Here is a 20,152-nt window from a genome sequence, read left to right on the forward strand (position 1 = left end):
CGTTCGTAGCGCAGCGCGTACAGCATGACGAGGCGCACGGCGTCCAGCTCCGACACCCGCGGGTTCTGCAGCAGCCGCCGCACGCTCTGCAGGCGACAGCACACACTCAGCCCCGGGGTGTGTGTGTGTGTGTGTGTGTGTGTGTGTTATCAAGTAAAACACACAAAACTTTTTTTCCACTCACACATTTGGTAAATAGTTTTGTTTGTAAATGAGACGCTCTGTCACCAACTCAGTTTCCTGCTGGACGATTATCAAAGTTATCTTGAAAAATAATTTCAGATCAATATAGATATTAGAGGTCGACCGATTAACTGGTTTCACTGATTTAAATAAAATTATTTTAAAAAAATAAAAATAAAAATAATAAAATAATAATATAATAAAATAAAAATAAATAAAAAAATAAGAAAAAATTAAAAATAGTTTAGATGCAGTGATAATCAAACTTCATATAATAATTTATTAATTCAGCAAAAGTCCAAAACAATACAGTGAAAGTATCCCGACTGTAAAAACAAACTCTGTTTCTCAACTGGAATTATTGAACTGAGCTGAACTGAAGTACTGACAGACTCAGCTTATAGATCTGCTGGAACCAGCCGGAACCAGCCGGAACCAGCCGGAACCAGCCGGAACCAGGTGGAACCAGGTGGAACCAGGCGGAACCAGGCAGAACCAGGTGGAACCAGGTGGAACCAGGCGGAACAAGAACCCGACAAAACAACCAGCCATGTTTTCTATCATTTAGTTTATCATTCAAACATCAAAACAAGAAAAAAAGATTTGAGCGCTGAAGACGAGGCTGGTGGTGAGGCGAGACGTGAACAGAGAGAGTGTGTAGGAGTGTGTGTTGAGCTGTGTGTGTGTGTGTGTGTGTGTGTGTGTGTGTGTGTGTGTTGCAGTGTGTGTTGAGCTGTGTGTGTGTGTGTGTGTGTGTTGCGGTGTGTGTGTGTTGCGGTGTGTGTGTGTGTGTGTGTGTGTGCGTGCCTGCTGGGCGCTGGACTGGTCGTTCTGGCAGGCGAGCTCCTGCTCCACCTCTGAAACCTCCATGAGCTGCCGCTCGGAGACGAGGCGGGACAGCTCGCCCACCACCGTCACGTGCTTGGACACGGTGCCCGACATCTTCTTGAACTGCGGGTAGTTATCCACGAAGGCCTGCAGACACACACACACACACACACACACACACACAGTAAATATACATACGTAAATAAATAACAATCACAACTGTGGTGAAAAAAAGCCAGAAAATTACTAAAATATTCCCAGAAAATTAGAAAAAAAAAACGGAGCAGCCGGCCAGGTTTTGAACCAGCAACCTCACCTTCATGTCAGCGATGGACTCCAGCTTCTGCTGCCCTTTAGGCTTCTTCTTCTGGAAATCCTCCATCAGGTTCTTAATGTTGGTCCCGATCTCCCCGAAGTTCAGGTATAGGTTCTACACACACACACACACACACACACACACACACACACACACACACACACACACACACACACACACAGGGTGTAGAAAGCATCCTGACACTGTGAGATTTCTCCTGATTCAAACCTGGAGATCAAAAAGTTTCTTCCACATGTCAGAGTGCAGCGATCCAATCAGAACACAGCTCAGTTTGGATTCCTCCCGCCCCCGTTTGATTGACAGCCTTCAGCCGCAGATGTTATCCTGTGTATTAGCTCACATGTTCTCGGCTACAGGAGAACCTTAGCTCACATGTTGTCACCTACAGGAGAACCTTAGCTCACATGTTCTCACCTACAGGAGAACCTTAGCTCAAATGTTATCACCTACAGGAGAACCTTAGCTCACATGTTGTCACCTACAGGAGAACCTTAGCTCACATGTTGTCGGCTACAGGAGAACCTTAGCTCACATGTTGTCACCTACAGGAGAACCTTAGCTCACATGTCACCTACAGGAGAACCTTAGCTCACATGTTGTCGGCTGCAGGAGAACCTTAGCTCACATGTTGTCACCTACAGGAGAACCTTAGCTCACATGTTATCACCTACAGGAGAACCTTAGCTCACATGCTGTCACCTACAGGAGAACCTTAGCTCACATGTCACCTACAGGAGAACCTTAGCTCACATGTTGTCGGCTGCAGGAGAACCTTAGCTCACATGTTGTCACCTACAGGAGAACCTTAGCTCACATGTTATCACCTACAGGAGAACCTTAGCTCACATGCTGTCACCTACAGGAGAACCTTAGCTCACATGTCACCTACAGGAGAACCTTAGCTCACATGTTGTCACCTACAGGAGAACCTTAGCTCACATGTTGTCGGCTACAGGAGAACCTTAGCTCACATGTTGTCACCTACAGGAGAACCTTAGCTCACATGTCACCTACAGGAGAACCTTAGCTCACATGTTGTCGGCTGCAGGAGAACCTTAGCTCACATGTTGTCACCTACAGGAGAACCTTAGCTCACATGTTATCACCTACAGGAGAACCTTAGCTCACATGCTGTCACCTACAGGAGAACCTTAGCTCACATGTCACCTACAGGAGAACCTTAGCTCACATGTTGTCGGCTGCAGGAGAACCTTAGCTCACATGTTGTCACCTACAGGAGAACCTTAGCTCACATGTTCTCACCTACAGGAGAACCTTAGCTCACATGTTGTCACCTACAGGAGAACCTTAGCTCACATGCTGTCACCTACAGGAGAACCTTAGCTCACATGCTGTCACCTACAGGAGAACCTTAGCTCACATGTTGTCACCTACAGGAGAACCTTAGCTCACATGTTGTGGGCTACAGGAGAACCTTAGCTCACATGTTGTCACCTACAGGAGAACCTTAGCTCACATGTTGTGGGCTACAGGAGAACCTTAGCTCACATGTTGTGGGCTACAGGAGAACCTTAGCTCACATGTTGTGGGCTACAGGAGAACCTTAGCTCACATGTTGTCACCTACAGGAGAACCTTAGCTCACATGTTGTGGGCTACAGGAGAACCTTAGCTCACATGTTGTGGGCTACAGGAGAACCTTAGCTCACATGTTGTCACCTACAGGAGAACCTTAGCTCACATGTTGTCACCTACAGGAGAACCTTAGCTCACATGTTGTCACCTACAGGAGAACCTTAGCTCACATGTTGTCACCTACAGGAGAACCTTAGCTCACATGTTATCACCTACAGGAGAACCTTAGCTCACATGTTGTCACCTACAGGAGAACCTTAGCTCACATGTTGTCGGCTGCAGGAGACCAAAGTGAAGAGCAGACTTACGTTGGCGTAGAACTCGTCGTTCTCGGCCGACAGCACGACCTCGCGCAGGTCCTTGCTGATGCCCGGCACTCTGGACAGGTCGATGCGGTTGTTGTTCAGACCCAGCAGCTCATGGACCATCGCCTGGTACGTCCACTAGGGGGCAGAAGACCACAAACCATGAGGAGCACAACACTGCTGGGAACCACATTTAACCCTTTAAAGTGACGCTCAGATTCTTCCTCCTATCGTCTAAATCTGCTCCACTTTGACGACCTGAGGGATCCGCTGGCACCAGGCCTGTCATGCTAAGCTGTCGCTCCAAATTTCAACTAAATTTTGGCGAGGGATAAGCTAGCATGGTTTCCTTCTGCTAATCCCATGCAGTTTGGGCCCCAAAGCCTGCAGTCCACATGTGTTCTTGTGGCCTGTTGTAAAATGGTGTGTGTGTGCAGACTGGGGCCTAAACAGTCTTGGAGCTGCATCAGTTGCTTTGACTGGAAAGCTGAGACTCTTGCGGATTCAATGAGCCACATTTGATTCCTGTGTGATGATGTTGGCCCCCATAGCAGCCATTTCACTGCAGCCAGAGACTTTTGTCCAACTGGACGTCGCTGGAGAAAATGACCTCTAGTGACCTCTAGGAGAATCACAGCCTCATCAAACTTTACACACACAAACTAGAGGAGGATTCAAAACACAAAATAAATCGTAATATCGACATATTGATTTGGCACCCAAGCATCTCTTGTGCAGATACTGTTTTGTTTTTCTTTTGTTTTATAATTATCCTCTCATTTATAGATTTATTTATTTATTTATTTAGTGAGTGAGTTAGTGAATGAGTGAGTTAGTCAGTGAGTTAGTCAGTGAGTTAGTTAGTGAGTGAGTGAGTTAGTGAGTGAGTTAGTCAGTGAGTGAGTGAGTGAGTTAGTGAGTGAGTTAGTCAGTGAGTTAGTGAGTGAGTGAGTTAGTCAGTGAGTGAGTGAGTGAGTGAGTTAGTGAGTGAGTTAGTCAGTGAGTGAGTTAGTGAGTGAGTTAGTGAGTGAGTTAGTGAGTGAGTGAGTTAGTGAGTGAGTGAGTGAGTGAGTTAGTCAGTGAGTTAGTGAGTGAGTTAGTGAGTGAGTGAGTGAGTGAGTGAGTGAGTGAGTGAGTTAGTTAGTGAGTTAGTCGGTGAGTGAGTGAGTGAGTTAGTCAGTGAGTGAGTGAGTGAGTGAAGTAGTTAGTTAGTGAGTGAGTGAGTTAGTTAGTGAGTTAGTCAATGAGTGAGTGAGTGAGTTAGTCAGTGAATTAGTGAGTGAGTGAGTGAGTTAGTCAGTGAGTGAGTGAGTGAGTGAGTGAGTGAGTGAGTGAGGTAGTCAGTTAGTGAGTGAGTGAGTGAGTGAGTGAGTAAGGTAGTTAGTGAGTGAGTGAGTGAGTGAGTGAGTGAGTGAGAGAGTGAGTGAGTGAGGTAGTTAGTGAGTGGGTGAGTGAGTGAGGTAGTTAGTTAGTTAGTTAGTGAGTGAGTGAGTGAGTGAGTGAGTGAGTGAGTTAGTGAGTGAGTGAGTGAGTGAGTGAGTTAGTGAGTGAGTGAGTGAGTTAGTCGGTGAGTGAGTGAGTGAGTGAGTGAGTGAGTGAGTGAGTCAGTCAGTCAGTCAGTCAGTCAGTCAGTCAGTTAGTTAGTTAGTTAGTGGGTAAGTGAGTGAGTGTGTGAGTGAGGTAGTGAGTGAGTGAGTGAGGTAGTTAGTGAGTGAGTGAGTGAGTGAGTGAGTGAGGTAGTCAGTGAGTGAGTGTGCGAGTGAGTGAGTGAGTTAGTGAGTTAGAGAGCGAGTGAGTGAGTGAGTGAGTGAGGTAGTTAGTGAGTGAGTGAGTAAGTGAGTTAGTCAGTCAGTGAGTTAGTTAGTGAGTTAGTGAGTGAGTGAGTGAGGTATTTAGTGAGTGAGTGTGTGAGGTAGTTAGTTAGTTAGTCAGTGAGTTAGTGAGTGAGTGAGTGAGTGAGTGAGTGAGTGAGTGAGGTAGTGAGTGAGTGAGTAAGTGAGGTAGTTAGTGAGTGAGTGAGTGAGTGAGTGAGGTAGGTAGTGAGTGAGTGAGTGAGTGAGTGAGGTAGTCAGTGAGTGAGTTAGTGAGTTAGAGAGCGAGTGAGTGAGTGAGTGAGTGAGTGAGGTGGTTAGTGAGTGAGTGAGTGAGTTAGTCAGTCAGTGAGTTAGTGAGTTAGTTAGTGAGTGAGTGAGTGAGGTAGTTAGTGAGTGAGTTATTTAGTGAGTTAATCGGTGAGTGAGTGAGAGAGTGAGTGAGTTAGTCAGTGAGTTAGAGAGCGAGTGAGTGAGTGAGTGAGTGAGGTAGTCAGTGAGTGAGTTAGTGAGTTAGAGAGCGAGTGAGTGAGTGAGTGAGGTGGTTAGTGAGTGAGTGAGTGAGTTAGTCAGTCAGTGAGTTAGTTAGTGAGTTAGTTAGTGAGTGAGTGAGGTAGTTAGTGAGTGAGTTATTTAGTGAGTGAGTTATTTAGTGAGTTAGTCAGTTAGTGAGTGAGTGAGTGAGTGAGTTAGTCAGTTAGTGAGTGAGTGAGGTAGTTAGTTAGTGAGTTAGTCAGTGAGTGAGTGAGTTAGTTAGTGAGTGAGTTAGTTAGTGAGTGAGTGAGTTAGTTAGTGAGTGAGTGAGTTAGTGAGTGAGTTAGTTAGTTAAGTGAGTTAGTGAGTTAGTGTCCTGGGGCTGACCTGGTTGAGCAGCGGCGTGATGGCGTCATCGCTGCGGTCCAGGATCAGCAGCAGAGGAGGAACTTCTGTCTTCCTGAAGTCAAAGAGCTCGTACTCCTTGGTGATGATTTGCTGCGAGACAGAGAGGACGGAGGAGGAGGCGGAGCCAACATGATATTAGCTACAGGAGAACGTTAGCTAGCCTGTAGCTGCAGGTGGAGCTTCAGCCCAGCAGCTGCTGCACCATTAAAACTCATTACTTTAAAAAAATTACAGTTTGTCACTTTCAGGAACTCACATCCTGACTGAAGATAAAACCCAAGAATACAACTAAAGAAGAAAATCCATATTTCAGTTAGCTGATGATGATGATGGTGATGATGATGATGATGATGATGTTGATGATGATGATGATGACGCACCTTGACGCTCTCGGCCAGCCTCTTGGCCATGTCAGAGGACAGCTGGTAGCGGATCATGGGACATTTCTTCAGAGCGAGCAGGACGGAGGTCAGACCCTGAGTGCAGCGGGACAACATGGAGGGCTCCCAGCTCCGGCCCTGCACACACACACACACACACACACACACACACACACACACACAGGTTTTACACATTTAAAGGTGTGTGTATATATACACCACTACCATGACTTTTTTGTGTGAAGTAGCTCAAATGCACAAATTTATGGCTGCAACTAGCAAATATATTTACTTTGGACAACAAACAGAGAAACAGAGGTCGAGCGATGGCAGGTTTTTAAACGCCGATATAATAACGAGAGTTTGGGGCAGGAAAAAGCCGCCAGCTGATTAATGGGCTCGTTTACCCCCCGCAGGTTAAAACAGCAGGTTTCTCACCCTGGAGACGCCCTGCAGGTTGAGGGAGAACAGATGAGGATTCACAGCGATGAAGTCTCCATAAAACTCCTGCAGAGAAACAAGGACACACACTTTTAAAATGTTTTGCATCCTGTTCGGAAAAGTTAAAAACAGAATGCAGCCTCTCTGTTCACAGTGTTTCCCCCGCGTTCCATGAAACCAGTTCTAAATGCCTTTACACTCAGCAGCCACTTTATCAGGTCCACCTGATCAACTGCTCGTTAACACTAATATCTGATCAGCCAATCACACGGCAGCAGCTCGGTGCGTTCAGGCCTGTAGACACGGTCAGGACGATATGCTGAAGTTCAAACGAGCATCAGGACGGGGAAGAACGGGGATTTAAGGGGCTTTGAACGTGACGTGGCTGTTGGTCTGAGTGTTTCAGAAGCTGCTGATCTGCTGGGAATTTCACCAACAACTGTCTCTGGGGTCTCCAGAGAACCGTCCGGAAGAGAGAAAACACCCAGCGAGCAACAGTTCTCTGCGACAAAACACCATGTTGATGTCAGAGGTCGCAGGAGAACAGCCAGGCTGGTTGGAGCTGATAGAACACCAACAGGAACTCAGAGAAGCTCTCGTTCCAGCCGAGCTCTGCAGGAGAACATCTCTGAAGGCAGAACCCGAGGAACCTCACAGCAGATGGGCTGCAGCAGCAGGAGAACCCAGCGGCTGCTGCGCCTGTCAGCTGAGAGCAGGAACCTGAGGCTGCAGGTCACATGACTCAGCAGTCCAGCCTGGACCCGTCCTGCCTCGGGTCAGCGGCTCAGGTGCTGCTGCTGTGACGCCGCGGAGGAGCTTCTCTCTCAGCCCCCTTGTTTTCCACTTGACTGAGAACAAGACTGTTACTTTTATATTGTAAATAAATTATTTTAATTTGACCATTAGTGTCTATAATGTGATACATTACACCAGAATAATTAATTGCATCACTTATGAGGCTATGCAGCCGATCTTTTATAAAGCACTAAATGGTTTAGGGCCAAAATCCATCTCTGATCTGCTGCTAAATTATGAACCATCCAGACCTCTTAGGTCGTCTGGGACTGGTCTGCTTTCTGTCCCCAGAGTCAAAACTAAACATGGAGAAGCAGCGTTTAGTTTTTATGCTCCACATATCTGGAACAAACTCCCAGAAAACTGTAGATCTGCTGCGACTCTCAGTTCTTTTAAATCACAGCTGAAGACTTTTCTGTTTGCCGCTGCCTTCCATTAAACCACATTAAGGTTTAATATTTTACACTGCACCGTAACTTTTAATGTCCTGATCTATCATCTTATTCTCCTTTTAGCTTCTTTTTATTAATTGTTTTTATGTATTTTTTCCTGTGTCGCTCTTATATTGTTTTAATGCCTTTATGCTCTATGTAAAGCACTTTGAATTGCCTTGTCGCTGAAATGTGCTATACAAATAAACTTGCCTTTTGAAATAAGATTTACAAGATTTAATGAATAAAACCAATGATCATAGACTAGACTAGTCTAAAAATGGCACAGGTGTCTGTGCTATAAGAAGAAGAAAAAAATAGAGAATCAAATCGAATCAAGGATTTGGAGAATCATGACACCCCTAGTCAGCAGATCTCAGACCAGCAGAGCAGCTCTGGACAGCAGATGTGCAGCAGCTGTGTGATGCTGTCAGGTCAGTACGGACCGAAACCTCCGAGGAGCGTCTCCAGCACCTGGCTGAAGGCACGGGGTGCGACCCGCAACGAGCCAGGTGGACCTGATGGAGTGTCCGCTGAGCGTACACACCTGGAAATCTGAAGACTGAGGTGGGAGAAATTCATTCACTGGGTACCGTAAAAAAAAAAAAAAAGTCTATCAAGGAATACAGGAAGTGAGGGGAGAGATCTCATTGGTGGAGAAGGGACCCCAGAGGGGATTTTGTTTTCCTGGAGGTTAAAGTGGATGTGACTCACCTGGACTTCAGCCACCACCTCCTGTTCGTCGGCCTCAGCCAGAGCCTTGATCTCACTCTTACTGATGACGTTGCTGAAGTCTGCAGACAGGAAGCAGCACGGTCAGCAGCACATCCACACACAGCAGGGGTCTGCCTGACACACGGCCTCACAGCCAAACAACACGACGCTCACACCGTCCCCCTTCTCTCTGTTCATGTCTTTATCAAATTAATACTATTTTTGCCAATTTTAAATGATTGTTTTGCTCATTTTCAGGTCAGTTGTAATTTCACTACTTGAATCGAGTCATTTATCCTGTAAAAACACCAAACGCTGTCTGATGACTCACTCAGATGTTCTTCCTTTTCTCCTTCATATCTTTATCAAATTAATAATTTTGTTTTTTTTTTTTGCTGCTGGTCAAACTGAGGAAGATTTGATGATGTCACTTCGGACTCTGATCACTTCTCGTCTGACTCTGGATTTAGTTTTCACACTTTGTACACTGAACACAGCAGAGAAAAGTCCGGAGTGAGCCTGAAGGCATCGCGGCGGCGGCTCTTACATATGAAGTAGACGCTGTACTTGGGCCTCCGCAGCTCCTGGATCAGGTGCTCCACGTTCTCCTGCAACACACAAACAAACAAACAAACAAACAAACAAACAAACACACAAACAAACACATGAGAACCTGCTTCACTCTGCACCGCTCAAAGGTTCCCAACATGCGGCCCGGGGCCTTGCAGGGGCCCCTGAGGAGGGTCTCCAGAGGAGGCAAGTGATGCATTATGATACTGATGACTGAACAATATTATTATTTATGAAGAATATTAATATTATTGTTACTCTGCTGTGCCTCTCTGGTCTGTCATGTTCCTTAACTTTAGGATTTTATTATTATTATTATTATTGCATTTTATATGAAAGGTGCTATATAAAACACGGTGAGTTCATTTAATTTGATTTGACTTATGAAGAAGGCTGTACAGGTTAAATAAGGCTGAATAAAACACACACACACACACACACACACACACACACACCTTGGTGGGCCGCAGGAAGCAGATGGCCTTCAGGTGCTTCATGTTCTCTCTGTTCTGAGAGTCGATCCGCTCAAACAGGTAAACCTCCTTCTGCAGGATCTCCGACTGCGTGTACACCACGCTCACTATGCTGGTCTGCACACACACACACACGCACCCACACACACACACACACACACACACACACACACACACACACACACACACACACACACACACACAGTCACAGATCAGATGCAAGATTCACATTTACACTCGTAAATAGAGAGCAGGAAAATTAGATGTTCTGAGGCACAGTGTTGTAAATGGGCTGTGTGTGTGTGTGTGTGTGTGTGTGTGTGTGTGTGTGTGTGAGAGTGTGTGTGAGCTCCCCACCGTCTCCTTGTCCATCAGCAGCACCTTCATGCCGGGCCCGCTGCTCTCGATCATCTTGGACACGTACTGCTTCACCGCCAGAGTCACGTTCATGACGACAGACAGGTAGACAGACAGGCAGAGAGAGAGACAGGCAGACAGACAGACAGACAGACAGACAGACAGACAGACAGGCAGACAGACAGACAGACAGACAGACAGGCAGACAGACAGACAGACAGACAGACAGGTAGACAGACAGACAGACAGACAGGCAGACAGACAGACAGACAGGCAGACAGAGACCAGGAGAGAGAGACAGACAGAGAGAGGCGGAGAGACACGGAGCGGAGGTGCAGACACGCCGCGCAGAGAGAGGCCGGGCCCCGGGGAGAGGAGGAGGCTGCCGCGGCTCGGTGAAGCTGCTCGCCGGCCTGCGCCTCTTGTTCGCCCGCAAGACTGTTGACAAACACCCGCTGAGCTGCGGAGAGGAAGCAGGAAGACAGAATGCACTTCCGGGTCGACGGCGACGTCACGTCAGTACGTCGGGACGTCGGCATCCACAGATATGAGAGAGAGAGAGATGTTTATTTTTTTTATTTTTATTATTATTATTGTCATTATCACTGTTATTTACTTTGGCAATATAAGCACTGCCTTGTCATGCCAATAAAGCTGTTTAAACTGAAAAAAAAAATTGAGATGAGACAGAGAGAGATGGAAGAGATGAGAGAGATGAACTGGCATATAGTGTGGCATGCTGATGATAAACTCTGTTTTAATAACAAGGTGAAAGGAGTCTCGTTTGAAATATTGCATCAGATCCACCCTGCAAAGAAAACCCGTGACAGATTTAAAATAGACATTGAATATTTGTGCGATTTCTGTGGACGTGAAGATGAAACCATCGCTCACTCGTTCTATCAATGCGCTTACAGCGGAACCTTTTGGGAAGGTGTCCGGCTTTTTGTACAAGAAAAAACAGGAAGAACGATCCGTTTCCAGGAAAAAAATAAAAAAAAATAATTTATTTTGATGATCAGACTGTAGACAAAGATTTGAGTTTTTTCTGTCGGTTCATCTTGAGTTTGGGGAAATTTCATATCCATAAGAACAAATGGGCCAAATCGGTAAAGCCCTTTTCTTTTGGTTGTTTATGGCACCCAGAACCCCGTGTGTGCTTGTAAATGTGTATTGTTGTCATGTGTGTATTGTTTGCGTCTATATATTAAAAAAATCCACAGACATGAATACGTAGACAGGCCACGCCCACTTGATGGCGTGCCTGAGGCTAAGCTAGGCTAGTGGGGGCAGATTCCTGACGCCTTACTTGCTCAGTTTCCCTCTTAATTTTCGAGCGTTCTTTTGGAAACATGGCAGACAAATACACACGTTTGTTGTGCCGTCAGATGAAAGCAGAAGGATTCTGACATTGTAAAGCACATCTGTTCCAGCAGTGGGAGCTTCCCTCGCCGTGCCCCGGCAGCACAGATGCCAGCGCACTGCGCGGCGCACGGCTGCACCAACCGGAGGAACACCGACACCAGGCAGCAGGGAATCACCTTCCACAGGTACGAACAGCTCTGGGCTTTACATTCAGCAAGTATTATCAAGTATTATCAAGTATTATCATAATTTAATCATGTTGAGAGATGATATTACTAGTTGGCTACTAGCTAAACGGCAACGCTAGCCAGCTGCTAGGCTACAAAGATCACATCTGTAGTAGTAGATGTAGTAGTAGTAGTAGTAGTAGTAGTAGTAGTGTTATAAATGGTAGTAGTAGTATCAGTAGTAGTATTAGCAGTGGGGTACCGAGAAGACTGGGCACTAGGAAATCGTAGTAGTATCAGTGGTAGTATTACCATTAGTAGTAGTAGTAGTAGTAGTAGCAGTAGTATTACCAGTAGTAGTAGTAATAGTAGTATGTATTATCAGTGGTAGTAGTAGTAGTATCATACTACTACTACTGATAATACTACCACTCATACTACTAGTATGAGTGGTAGTATTATCAGTAGTAGTAGTAGTATCCGTGGTAGTAGTAGTATTATCAGTAGTAGTAGTAGTAATAGTAGTAGCAGTAGTATTATCAGTAGTATTATCAGCAGCAGCAGTAGTAGCAGTAGTATTATCAGTAGTAGTAGTATTATCAGTGGTATTATCAGTAGTAGTAGTATTATCAGTGGTATTATCAGCAGCAGTATTAGTAGTAGTAGTAGTATGAGTGGTAGTATTATCAGTGGTAGTAGTAGTATTATCAGTAGTAGTAATAGCAGTAGTATTATCAGTAGTAGTAGTATTATCAGTGGTATTATCAGTAGTAGTAGTATTATCAGTGGTATTATCAGCAGCAGTATTAGTAGTAGTAGTAGTATGAGTGGTAGTATTATCGGTGGTAGTAGTAGTAGTAGTAGTAGTAGTAGTAAAGCTTAAATCATATAAATCCAGATTTCCATCTGCGTTTTCATCCAAGCTGATTTCCTGACGTGCCTCTCTGTGGCTCCAGGTGACTGACACTGTGAACTAAATGATTGTTAGTTGGCTGATAATGTGAAATATTGTCAGGTCGGAGCCACAAGCTGCTGTTGGACCATTGATTTATTGTAAAAAAAAAAAAAAAAAAAAGAAAAGAAAAGAAAAGAAAGAAAGAAAGAAGAAAAAACTCACAAAGGATACAAGATCAAATTTAATAAAACTATAAATATAACTTTAGAAAATTTTTTAAAAAATCTTTCTTGTTGGCTTTTTTTCCCCCAGCACTTGCCCTTCCTTTAATCATTTAAATTGGTTAGCATTATTTATTTTTGTTGTTGTGTACAGATTTATTTACTTCCACTTCTCTCCCTTGTTGAAGGTTTCCCAGAGATGGCGGCTGCAGGAGGAGGTGGGAGCGGGCCCTGAGACGAGCAGGTTTTGCTGCCAGTGATGAGTCTGTGCTCTGCAGCCAGCACTTCAGGACTTCAGATTTTGACAGGACCGGTCAGACGGTGCGGATCAGACCTGATGTTATTCCGTCTGTGTTCAACTTCCCGGATCGTCACCAAAGAGTAGGTGCATTATTTACAAGGATGCAGCCACTCGCTTTTTTTGATTGAGTTTCAATATTTTCATGATAAATTTATGCCTTTTCACTTACCTCGAACATGATCCACTGTGGTCTTATTTCAACCTACATATGTTTGTATCCCCTGCGTTTAAGCTGTTTGCAGTCTTATACTGTTTTTCTTATCAATGTTTTACTGAGTGCTGCTGAGAAATGCTTAAATCTATTCTTTTTTTCTTTCCATTAGCCTGAAACAACCAGGACCACGGCCACGTCAAGGCGAGCTGAGCAGAGCCTGCAGGCAGACATTTCTCCAAACGCCCCTGAAAAACAACAGCAGCCCAATGTTGAACTTGTGAGTATTTGTACTTTATATTTCATAAATAGCTGTGAGCATCATGGGCTTGGTCTTATTAAAGTCGAACTCAAGTAGACACACATGCACACTGCCCACACTGGGTCTCGTTCACAAAACCTTTCTTAAATTATTCTTACTTTTTCTTTTTTTTTTTTTTTTTTAAAGAATTAAAAAAGTGACCAGAAGAGATCGGTTAAGTTACTAATAATGTGAAAACTGACCAAATGTATTTATGGTGCCAATTTCTATTGTCAGTTTTGATTTCCAATAATTTATATATTCCAGTCACACAAAAACATGAAAATGATTAAGTTTTCTGTTTTGGTGGTTTTTTTTGTAGAATAATTTTTCAAGAACAAAAATAAGAACAATTAAAGAGAAGTTTGATGAATGAGACCCAGTAAAACATGGATGAGAATAACCCCAAATTTTTCATCCCTTGTTCCACCAGGACCACAACTATTCACTGCCCTGTTCTCCCGCCGCTCTAAAGGCCAAACTCAGCGAAGCTTCGGCCAGAGTGTTGAGCCTGGAGAAGGAGAAGAGGAACGCTCAGGTGCGAGAACGGAGGGCAAAGCATGTGATAAACGCTCTTCTTACGGATCTGAGGGAGAAGAACCTCCTGAATAAAGAGCTGAATGAGAGGCTACAATCATATTCTGGTAAAATAAATTTATTATTTACTTTACACTCTTTGTCAGGCTTGCTATTAACTATTTATGGGTACTTACTAATCTGTGCCCGCTGAATTTCAGATCTTCCTTTAGACCTCTTTAAAAAGAGGAAGCAAAATAAGTCCTCGAAGAAACGTCCTCAACATCGACACGTTGATGCAGAAGATTCCTAAAATGCCTGAAGATCAGCAGAATGTCCTGACCTGCAGGTTCAGCCAGGATCATGTGGAGCTGCTCTTTAACTCAATCAGAGCATCAGGTTTGAATCACATTTTATCGTATTTAAAAAATTAAAATAAAAACCTGAAAAGTTATACTAATATATGTATAATGTGTGTGTGTGTGTGTGTGTGTTTCCCTTTAAGGTGGCTGGAACAGCAGCCCCACAGCTGGCCAGTCCCAGGCCCTCCTCCACAGACTGGTGGCACGGGGTGGGGGGGTCAAGCCTGCTCAGTCTGGCAGCGTGACAGGGCAGGATGCCCATCACCACGCCACAGTGTCCCTACATGCTGCTGAGATGTCCTCCATCGATGCTGCTGAGGAGCTTCCGTCCCCGTTCCCCCCCTCCCTTCCCGTCTCGGTGGCCCGGTGGGCGATGCTCTTGTTTACATCGCTGGCTTTGTTGTTGGGTGGATCCTGGCTGTCCTGTGATGTGTGCCGTGCCGGCCTCGTGTCAGACGCTGTGCCATCATCATTCAGCGAGAGCTACCGTCTCCTAAAGCTGAAACACAGTGGTGGGCCTGTGACCCCTCGGACGGCACGGTGAAGGCGGTGAGAGCTGCGGGGAGGGCCATTTGCCGTTCTCCAAGGCGAGCGCCACAGGAGGCAGTGGACACACAATTTGTCCATGAAGGAGTTGGCACACAGGATGTGTTTTCGCTCGGGGAGCACATTGAGGAAACGCCGTTGGGCGTCGATAACCATCAGTCCCTCTGGCTAACTTTAATCGTGTGTGTGTTGATGAAGATGAGGCTGCACCACGTCACCAGAATGACTTCCCTCGGCTTTCAGAGTGGAAGCACAAGAGAGAAGCTGTGCAAAACAGTTCTCTTTCAGGGGTTCTAGCCTCATAGTGTCATAAACTGGTTCCCAAGTTTTTGAATTGCAGGGACCCCCGTTCTGATCCCAGTGTGTCCCGTGGGGTTTTGATATAACGGGTCTAATCCCCTCAGCTCATTTGGTTCCTTTTAGACATTCTTACTTATCTGGCCCCCATGGAACCCTAAAGTCTTGAATTTCATTTCTGAAAATGATGGTCTCAAAAAGTCTTTAAAAGGTCTGGAATTAGAGGAGTGGAGGGATTACATTTACGTTTCACTTGATTGTTCATTTCTTGAATTACCGAGGCACATAAATATCAACTGACTGCATTTACAAATATCTGACAACTATTTTTGAGTGTATAATTTGATAATTTTGCTTTGTCACAGAAATGTTATTTTTTTTTCATTGAAGAGTATGGAAAATATTTTAGTGATATTCAGTGCCAAAACCTTTTTTTTTTTTTAAATAAAGTGTAAAACAGCTCCATATTCTGATAGACGACATTGATATAGAGGATGGAAAACAAGAAATTCACAAAGGGTAGAAGAACAAATTAAATAAAATCATACAAATAATTTCACAAAAAATGTAGCCAAAAATGGAATTTAAGTGTATTTTAAGATGACTTTTTTTATTTGTCAAATTAACTTACAGCTTTAAGTAATTAAATTTGTACTTAAAAAAAAAAGAAAACTGATACAGAAAGACACAGATACCCTGCTTACAGGACCAATGGAGTCCCATAATTTGTTAATAAATGTAATACAAGATCAAATTCAATAAAATCATATATGTATATATATATAATTACAAAAAATGTGTAAAAGATTGAATTGGAGATGGCTTTTAATTGAAGCTGATAAAGTGTATTTTCTGATTGGATACAGATCTCTTACCAAGAAATCTATATCCACTCAGAACAGTGTACCCTAAAAAGACACTATCAGCTTCAATATTAATTATTAAAATATTTCTTATTCCATTTTTTACTATTTTTGAAAAATTGTACTCATTATTTTATTGAATTTTATACTCTCTCCTTTGTGAGATATTTGTTTCAGAAGAAACTGATACCCAAAATACTGAATCCTCACTCTATAGTAATGACTTCTGTTTAAAATGGTTTAAAACAGGTTTCACTGTTTATTATAACTCTTACTTGAAATGAAAGGTTCTGAAAAAAATGATTGGACATTTTTGGTTAACAATGATCCTTTTAGTCAAGAATTAATACGTTTTTTGTACATTGAAATAAAACAGCTGATTGCTTCCACCACTGTGTGTGTGCGTTTATATATACAGAATGTAAGTAAATTATATATTTAAATGCTGTAAACTACTTTTATTTTTAATATATATATCTGGGTAATAAGATTTTAGTTTGAAAGATTTGATTGTTAATATAATTAAGTATCAAGTATAATTTACTCTTATCTGGGTAAAAGAGTAGCCTATTTTGTATAGAATTTTTGATTTTTTATTTGATCAAAAATTCTGTATTATAACAACATGTCATGACATTGGTAACAAAAAAAAAAATCTGTGAAAAATGGTTGAGAAATAAGCGAGTTATGATTTATTTTAATTGTACCGGCAAATACTACATGTACACCAAGTGCCTGCTGCAAATACCACATGTACACATAACCACAGCATGTACACATGTAAACACGGCGGATCAATAATCTGTCATGCCATGAAAATTATGTTTTGTTTTGTTAGGTTTTGTTCTTGTGTCTTGTCTCGTGACTTCCTGTTTTATTTTGAAATCCCACTCTCCTCTTGTGTCAGGTCACTTGCCCTTCCCCTTGTGTGTTTCCCTCCAGTCTGATTGTCTGCCACGCCCTGATTGTTTCCACCTGTTCCCCATTACCTTGTGTGTGTATATATAGTCCGTGTTTCCCTTTGTCCTGTGCGAGTTCGTCCTGCTTCGTCTTGTTTCGTCCTGCTTTTCCTGCCATGTTCATGTTCATGTTCCTTGTCACGTCACGTCAAGTCAGGTTTTGTATTTCCTTTGCTACTTTGTTTTGTCATAGTTTTGTTCTCTTGTTTCTTTGACACTTTTTTCTTGCCTTTGTTTGTATTCCTCGCTCAGAGTGATTTTGGTTGCTACTTTGTATTGATATTTAAGTTGTTACTTTTCCTTATTAAAAGACTGTTTAGTTGAACTCATGTGTGAGTCGTGCGATTGGGTTCAATCCTTGTGGTCATAGTTCTGACAGAACGAACTCGCCATTCTGAACCCAGCCGACTCAGAACCGCTGACAAGATGAACAAGCGGGAAATGACACCCGCTGAAGTCATTATATTTTGTCAGCGGCTGTGGACTGATATGTCCTCCCGACCTGCACCCCAGTCTCATGTGCCACAGCAGCTCCCTGTTGCCTGTCCTGCTGCTCCCTTCCAGAGCCCATTTCAGGGAACCCGACTGGCCTTTGGGGGTCCTCGTAGCCACCAGCTGGCCAGGCGCCGGCTTGCGGGTCTACAGCGTGCTAGTCGCAGCCCAGCCATCAGCCTCGGCACCCTGGCAAGCTTAGCCCGGAGCCCAAGCAGCCCAGTGTGTCAAGCCACGAGCCCCAGCAACCAAGTGAGTCAAGCCACCAGCCATAGCAGCTTAGCTAGCCTAGCTACCAGTCCAAGCAGCCAAGCTACCAGCCATAGCAGCCTAGCTAGCCTAGCTACCAGCCCAAGCAGCCAAGCTACCAGCCATAGCAGCCCTAGCAGCCTAGCTAGCCCAGCTACCAGCCATAGCAGCCCTAGCAGCCTAGCTAGCCCAGCTACCAGCCATAGCTGCCCTAGCGGCCTAGCAGGCCCAGCTACTAGCCTCTGTGGACTGGCAAGCCCAGCTACTAGCCTTAGCAGCCGAGCAGTACCTGTCCCTGTTCCCAGAACCAGACTGGCTGCCCCAGTCCCAGTTCCCATGGCCAGACAGGCTGTCCCGGTTCATGTCACAGTACCTCAAACCCGAGTGGCTGCCCCGGTTCCAGTTCCCAGGTCCAGACTGACTGCCCCGGTCCCGGTCACAGCCCCCTGTGCCGGATCAGCTTCCCCGGCACCAGTCCCAGTTCCCCGAACCGGACCGGCTGTCCCAGTCCATGTCACAGTCACAGAACCTCAAGCCGCACCAGTCCCAGTTCCCAGGTCCAGACTGGCTGCCCCAGTCCCGGTCACAGTCCCCCGTGCTGGATCAGCTTCCCCGGCACCAGTCCCAGTTCCCGAACCGGACTGGCTGTCCCAGTCCATGTCACAGTCACAGAACCTCAAGCCGCACCAGTCCCAGTTTCCCGAACTGGACCCATTGCCCCAGTCCATGTCACAGTTTGCCGAGCCCAACCGGCTGTTCCGGCCCCGGTCTTGGTTCCTGCCCCAGTACCCCGAACCGGACTGGCTGCCCCTGTCCCAGTGCCCCGAGCCAGACTGGGTGTTCCAGCCACTGCCCTTGTCCCAGTTCCCCGTACCAGACTGGCTGCCCAGGTTCCTGTCACAGTTCCCCAAGCCGGACCCACTGCCCCAGTCCATGTCACAGTCACAGTACCTCGAGCCCGACTGGCTGTCCCGGCCCCAGTCCCTGTCCAAGTTCCTGGAGTGGACGTTGCCGCTGCCCGGCGGCCTGGAGTGGACGTTGCCGCTGCCCGGCGGCCTGGAGTGGACGTTGCCGCTGCCGCTGCCCGGCGGCCTGGAGTGGACGTTGCCGTTGCCGCTGCCCGGCGGTCCCGAGTCCACATTGCCGTTGCCGCTGCCCGGCGGTCCCGAGTCCACGTCGCCGCTGTCCGGCGGTCCAGAGTTCACCCTGCTGCTTCCGCTGCCTGGCGGCCCCAAGTCTGCTCTGCAGGAAGTTATGGTCGCTCTGCAGTGTGGTCCCACCCACACTGCAGCCATCCAGGGTGGGTCCGCCTTGACCGCCAGCACTCTGGCCGTCCGCCAGAGTGTCATCCCCTCCATGGTTCCCTGCGCCCTGGCCGTCCGCCAGAGCGCCGCCTCGTCCATGGTTCCCTGCGCCCTGGCCGTCCGCCAGAGCGCCGCCTCGTCCATGGTTCCCTGCGCCCTGGCCGTCCGCCAGAGCGCCGCCTCGTCCATGGTTCCCTGCGCCCTGGCCGTCCGCCAGAGCGCCGCCTCGTCCATGGTTCCTTGCGCCCTGGTTGCCCGCCAGAGCTCCGCCTCGTCCATAGACTTCTGCCCTGGAGATTTTTGTTTTGTTTTGGCCTCCTCCTCCCCCCGTCTCACGACGGCCATCCATCCATGTGCCCTTAAGACTGTTTGGGACGTCAGGAGCCGTCCCTAGAGGGGGGGGTACTGTCATGCCATGAAAATTATGTTTTGTTTTGTTAGGTTTTGTTCTTGTGTCTTGTCTCGTGACTTCCTGTTTTATTTTGAAATCCCACTCTCCTCTTGTGTCAGGTCACTTGCCCTTCCCCTTGTGTGTTTCCCTCCAGTCTGATTGTCTGCCACGCCCTGATTGTTTCCACCTGTTCCCCATTACCTTGTGTGTGTATATATAGTCCGTGTTTCCCTTTGTCCTGTGCGAGTTCGTCCTGCTTCGTCTTGTTTCGTCCTGCTTTTCCTGCCACGTTCATGTTCCTTGTCACGTCACGTCAAGTCAGGTTTTGTATTTCCTTTGCTACTTTGTTTTGTCATAGTTTTGTTCTCTTGTTTCTTTGACACTTTTTTCTTGCCTTTGTTTGTATTCCTCGCTCAGAGTGATTTTGGTTGCTACTTTGTATTGATATTTAAGTTGTTACTTTTCCTTATTAAAAGACTGTTTAGTTGAACTCATGTGTGAGTCGTGCGATTGGGTTCAATCCTTGTGGTCATAGTTCTGACATAATCATGATCAACGGGGTTGATAAAGTGTCTCTGATTCTGATTTTACATATCAAAGATGATGATGATAACAATAACAACAACAACAATAATTACAATAATAACAACAAATAATAATAATGATAATA

At 45.6% G+C, this 20,152-nt stretch overlaps 2 protein-coding genes across 6 annotated transcripts in view; one reads left to right on the forward strand and one right to left on the reverse strand.

The window, feature by feature from the left end:
* The window catches only part of vps45 (vacuolar protein sorting 45 homolog), a 39,191-nt gene extending 28,594 nt beyond the window's left edge, over positions 1–10,597 (reverse strand). For 3 of the 4 annotated variants that reach the window (XR_003928953.1, XR_003928952.1, XM_030063686.1), the window contains exons 1-11: positions 10,103–10,302; positions 9,728–9,862; positions 9,250–9,310; positions 8,703–8,782; positions 6,760–6,828; positions 6,322–6,459; positions 5,921–6,031; positions 3,252–3,386; positions 1,328–1,441; positions 991–1,158; positions 1–86 (exon numbers count right to left, since the gene is read on the reverse strand). The exon at positions 1–86 is cut by the window's left edge and continues 73 nt beyond it. Coding sequence is in view for 2 of the 4 variants with exons in the window: in XM_030063686.1 (XP_029919546.1) it covers positions 1–86; positions 991–1,158; positions 1,328–1,441; positions 3,252–3,386; positions 5,921–6,031; positions 6,322–6,459; positions 6,760–6,828; positions 8,703–8,782; positions 9,250–9,310; positions 9,728–9,862; positions 10,103–10,195 (1,190 nt within the window). In the remaining 2 variants the exon portion in view is untranslated. The other variant, XM_030063688.1, reaches the window with a different exon arrangement.
* Positions 10,598–11,373: 776 nt separating this feature from the next.
* Positions 11,374–16,379, forward strand: LOC115367791 (THAP domain-containing protein 2-like). 2 transcript variants are annotated; one of them, XM_030063713.1, is made up of 7 exons: positions 11,374–11,652; positions 12,939–13,131; positions 13,375–13,482; positions 13,937–14,147; positions 14,241–14,418; positions 14,525–15,996; positions 16,069–16,379. In XM_030063713.1, exons 1-5 carry the CDS (start codon positions 11,573–11,575, stop codon positions 14,330–14,332), a joined length of 684 nt encoding a protein of 227 aa, XP_029919573.1. In that variant the 5' UTR covers positions 11,374–11,572; the 3' UTR covers positions 14,333–14,418; positions 14,525–15,996; positions 16,069–16,379. The 2 variants fall into 2 exon arrangements, with proteins under 2 accessions (XP_029919573.1, XP_029919572.1); XM_030063712.1 differs by having other exon boundaries at positions 14,525–16,379.
* Positions 16,380–20,152: the final 3,773 nt, after the last annotated feature.

Source organism: Myripristis murdjan, chromosome 11 (assembly GCF_902150065.1).
Source record: "Myripristis murdjan chromosome 11, fMyrMur1.1, whole genome shotgun sequence".
NCBI lineage: Eukaryota > Metazoa > Chordata > Actinopteri > Holocentriformes > Holocentridae > Myripristis > Myripristis murdjan.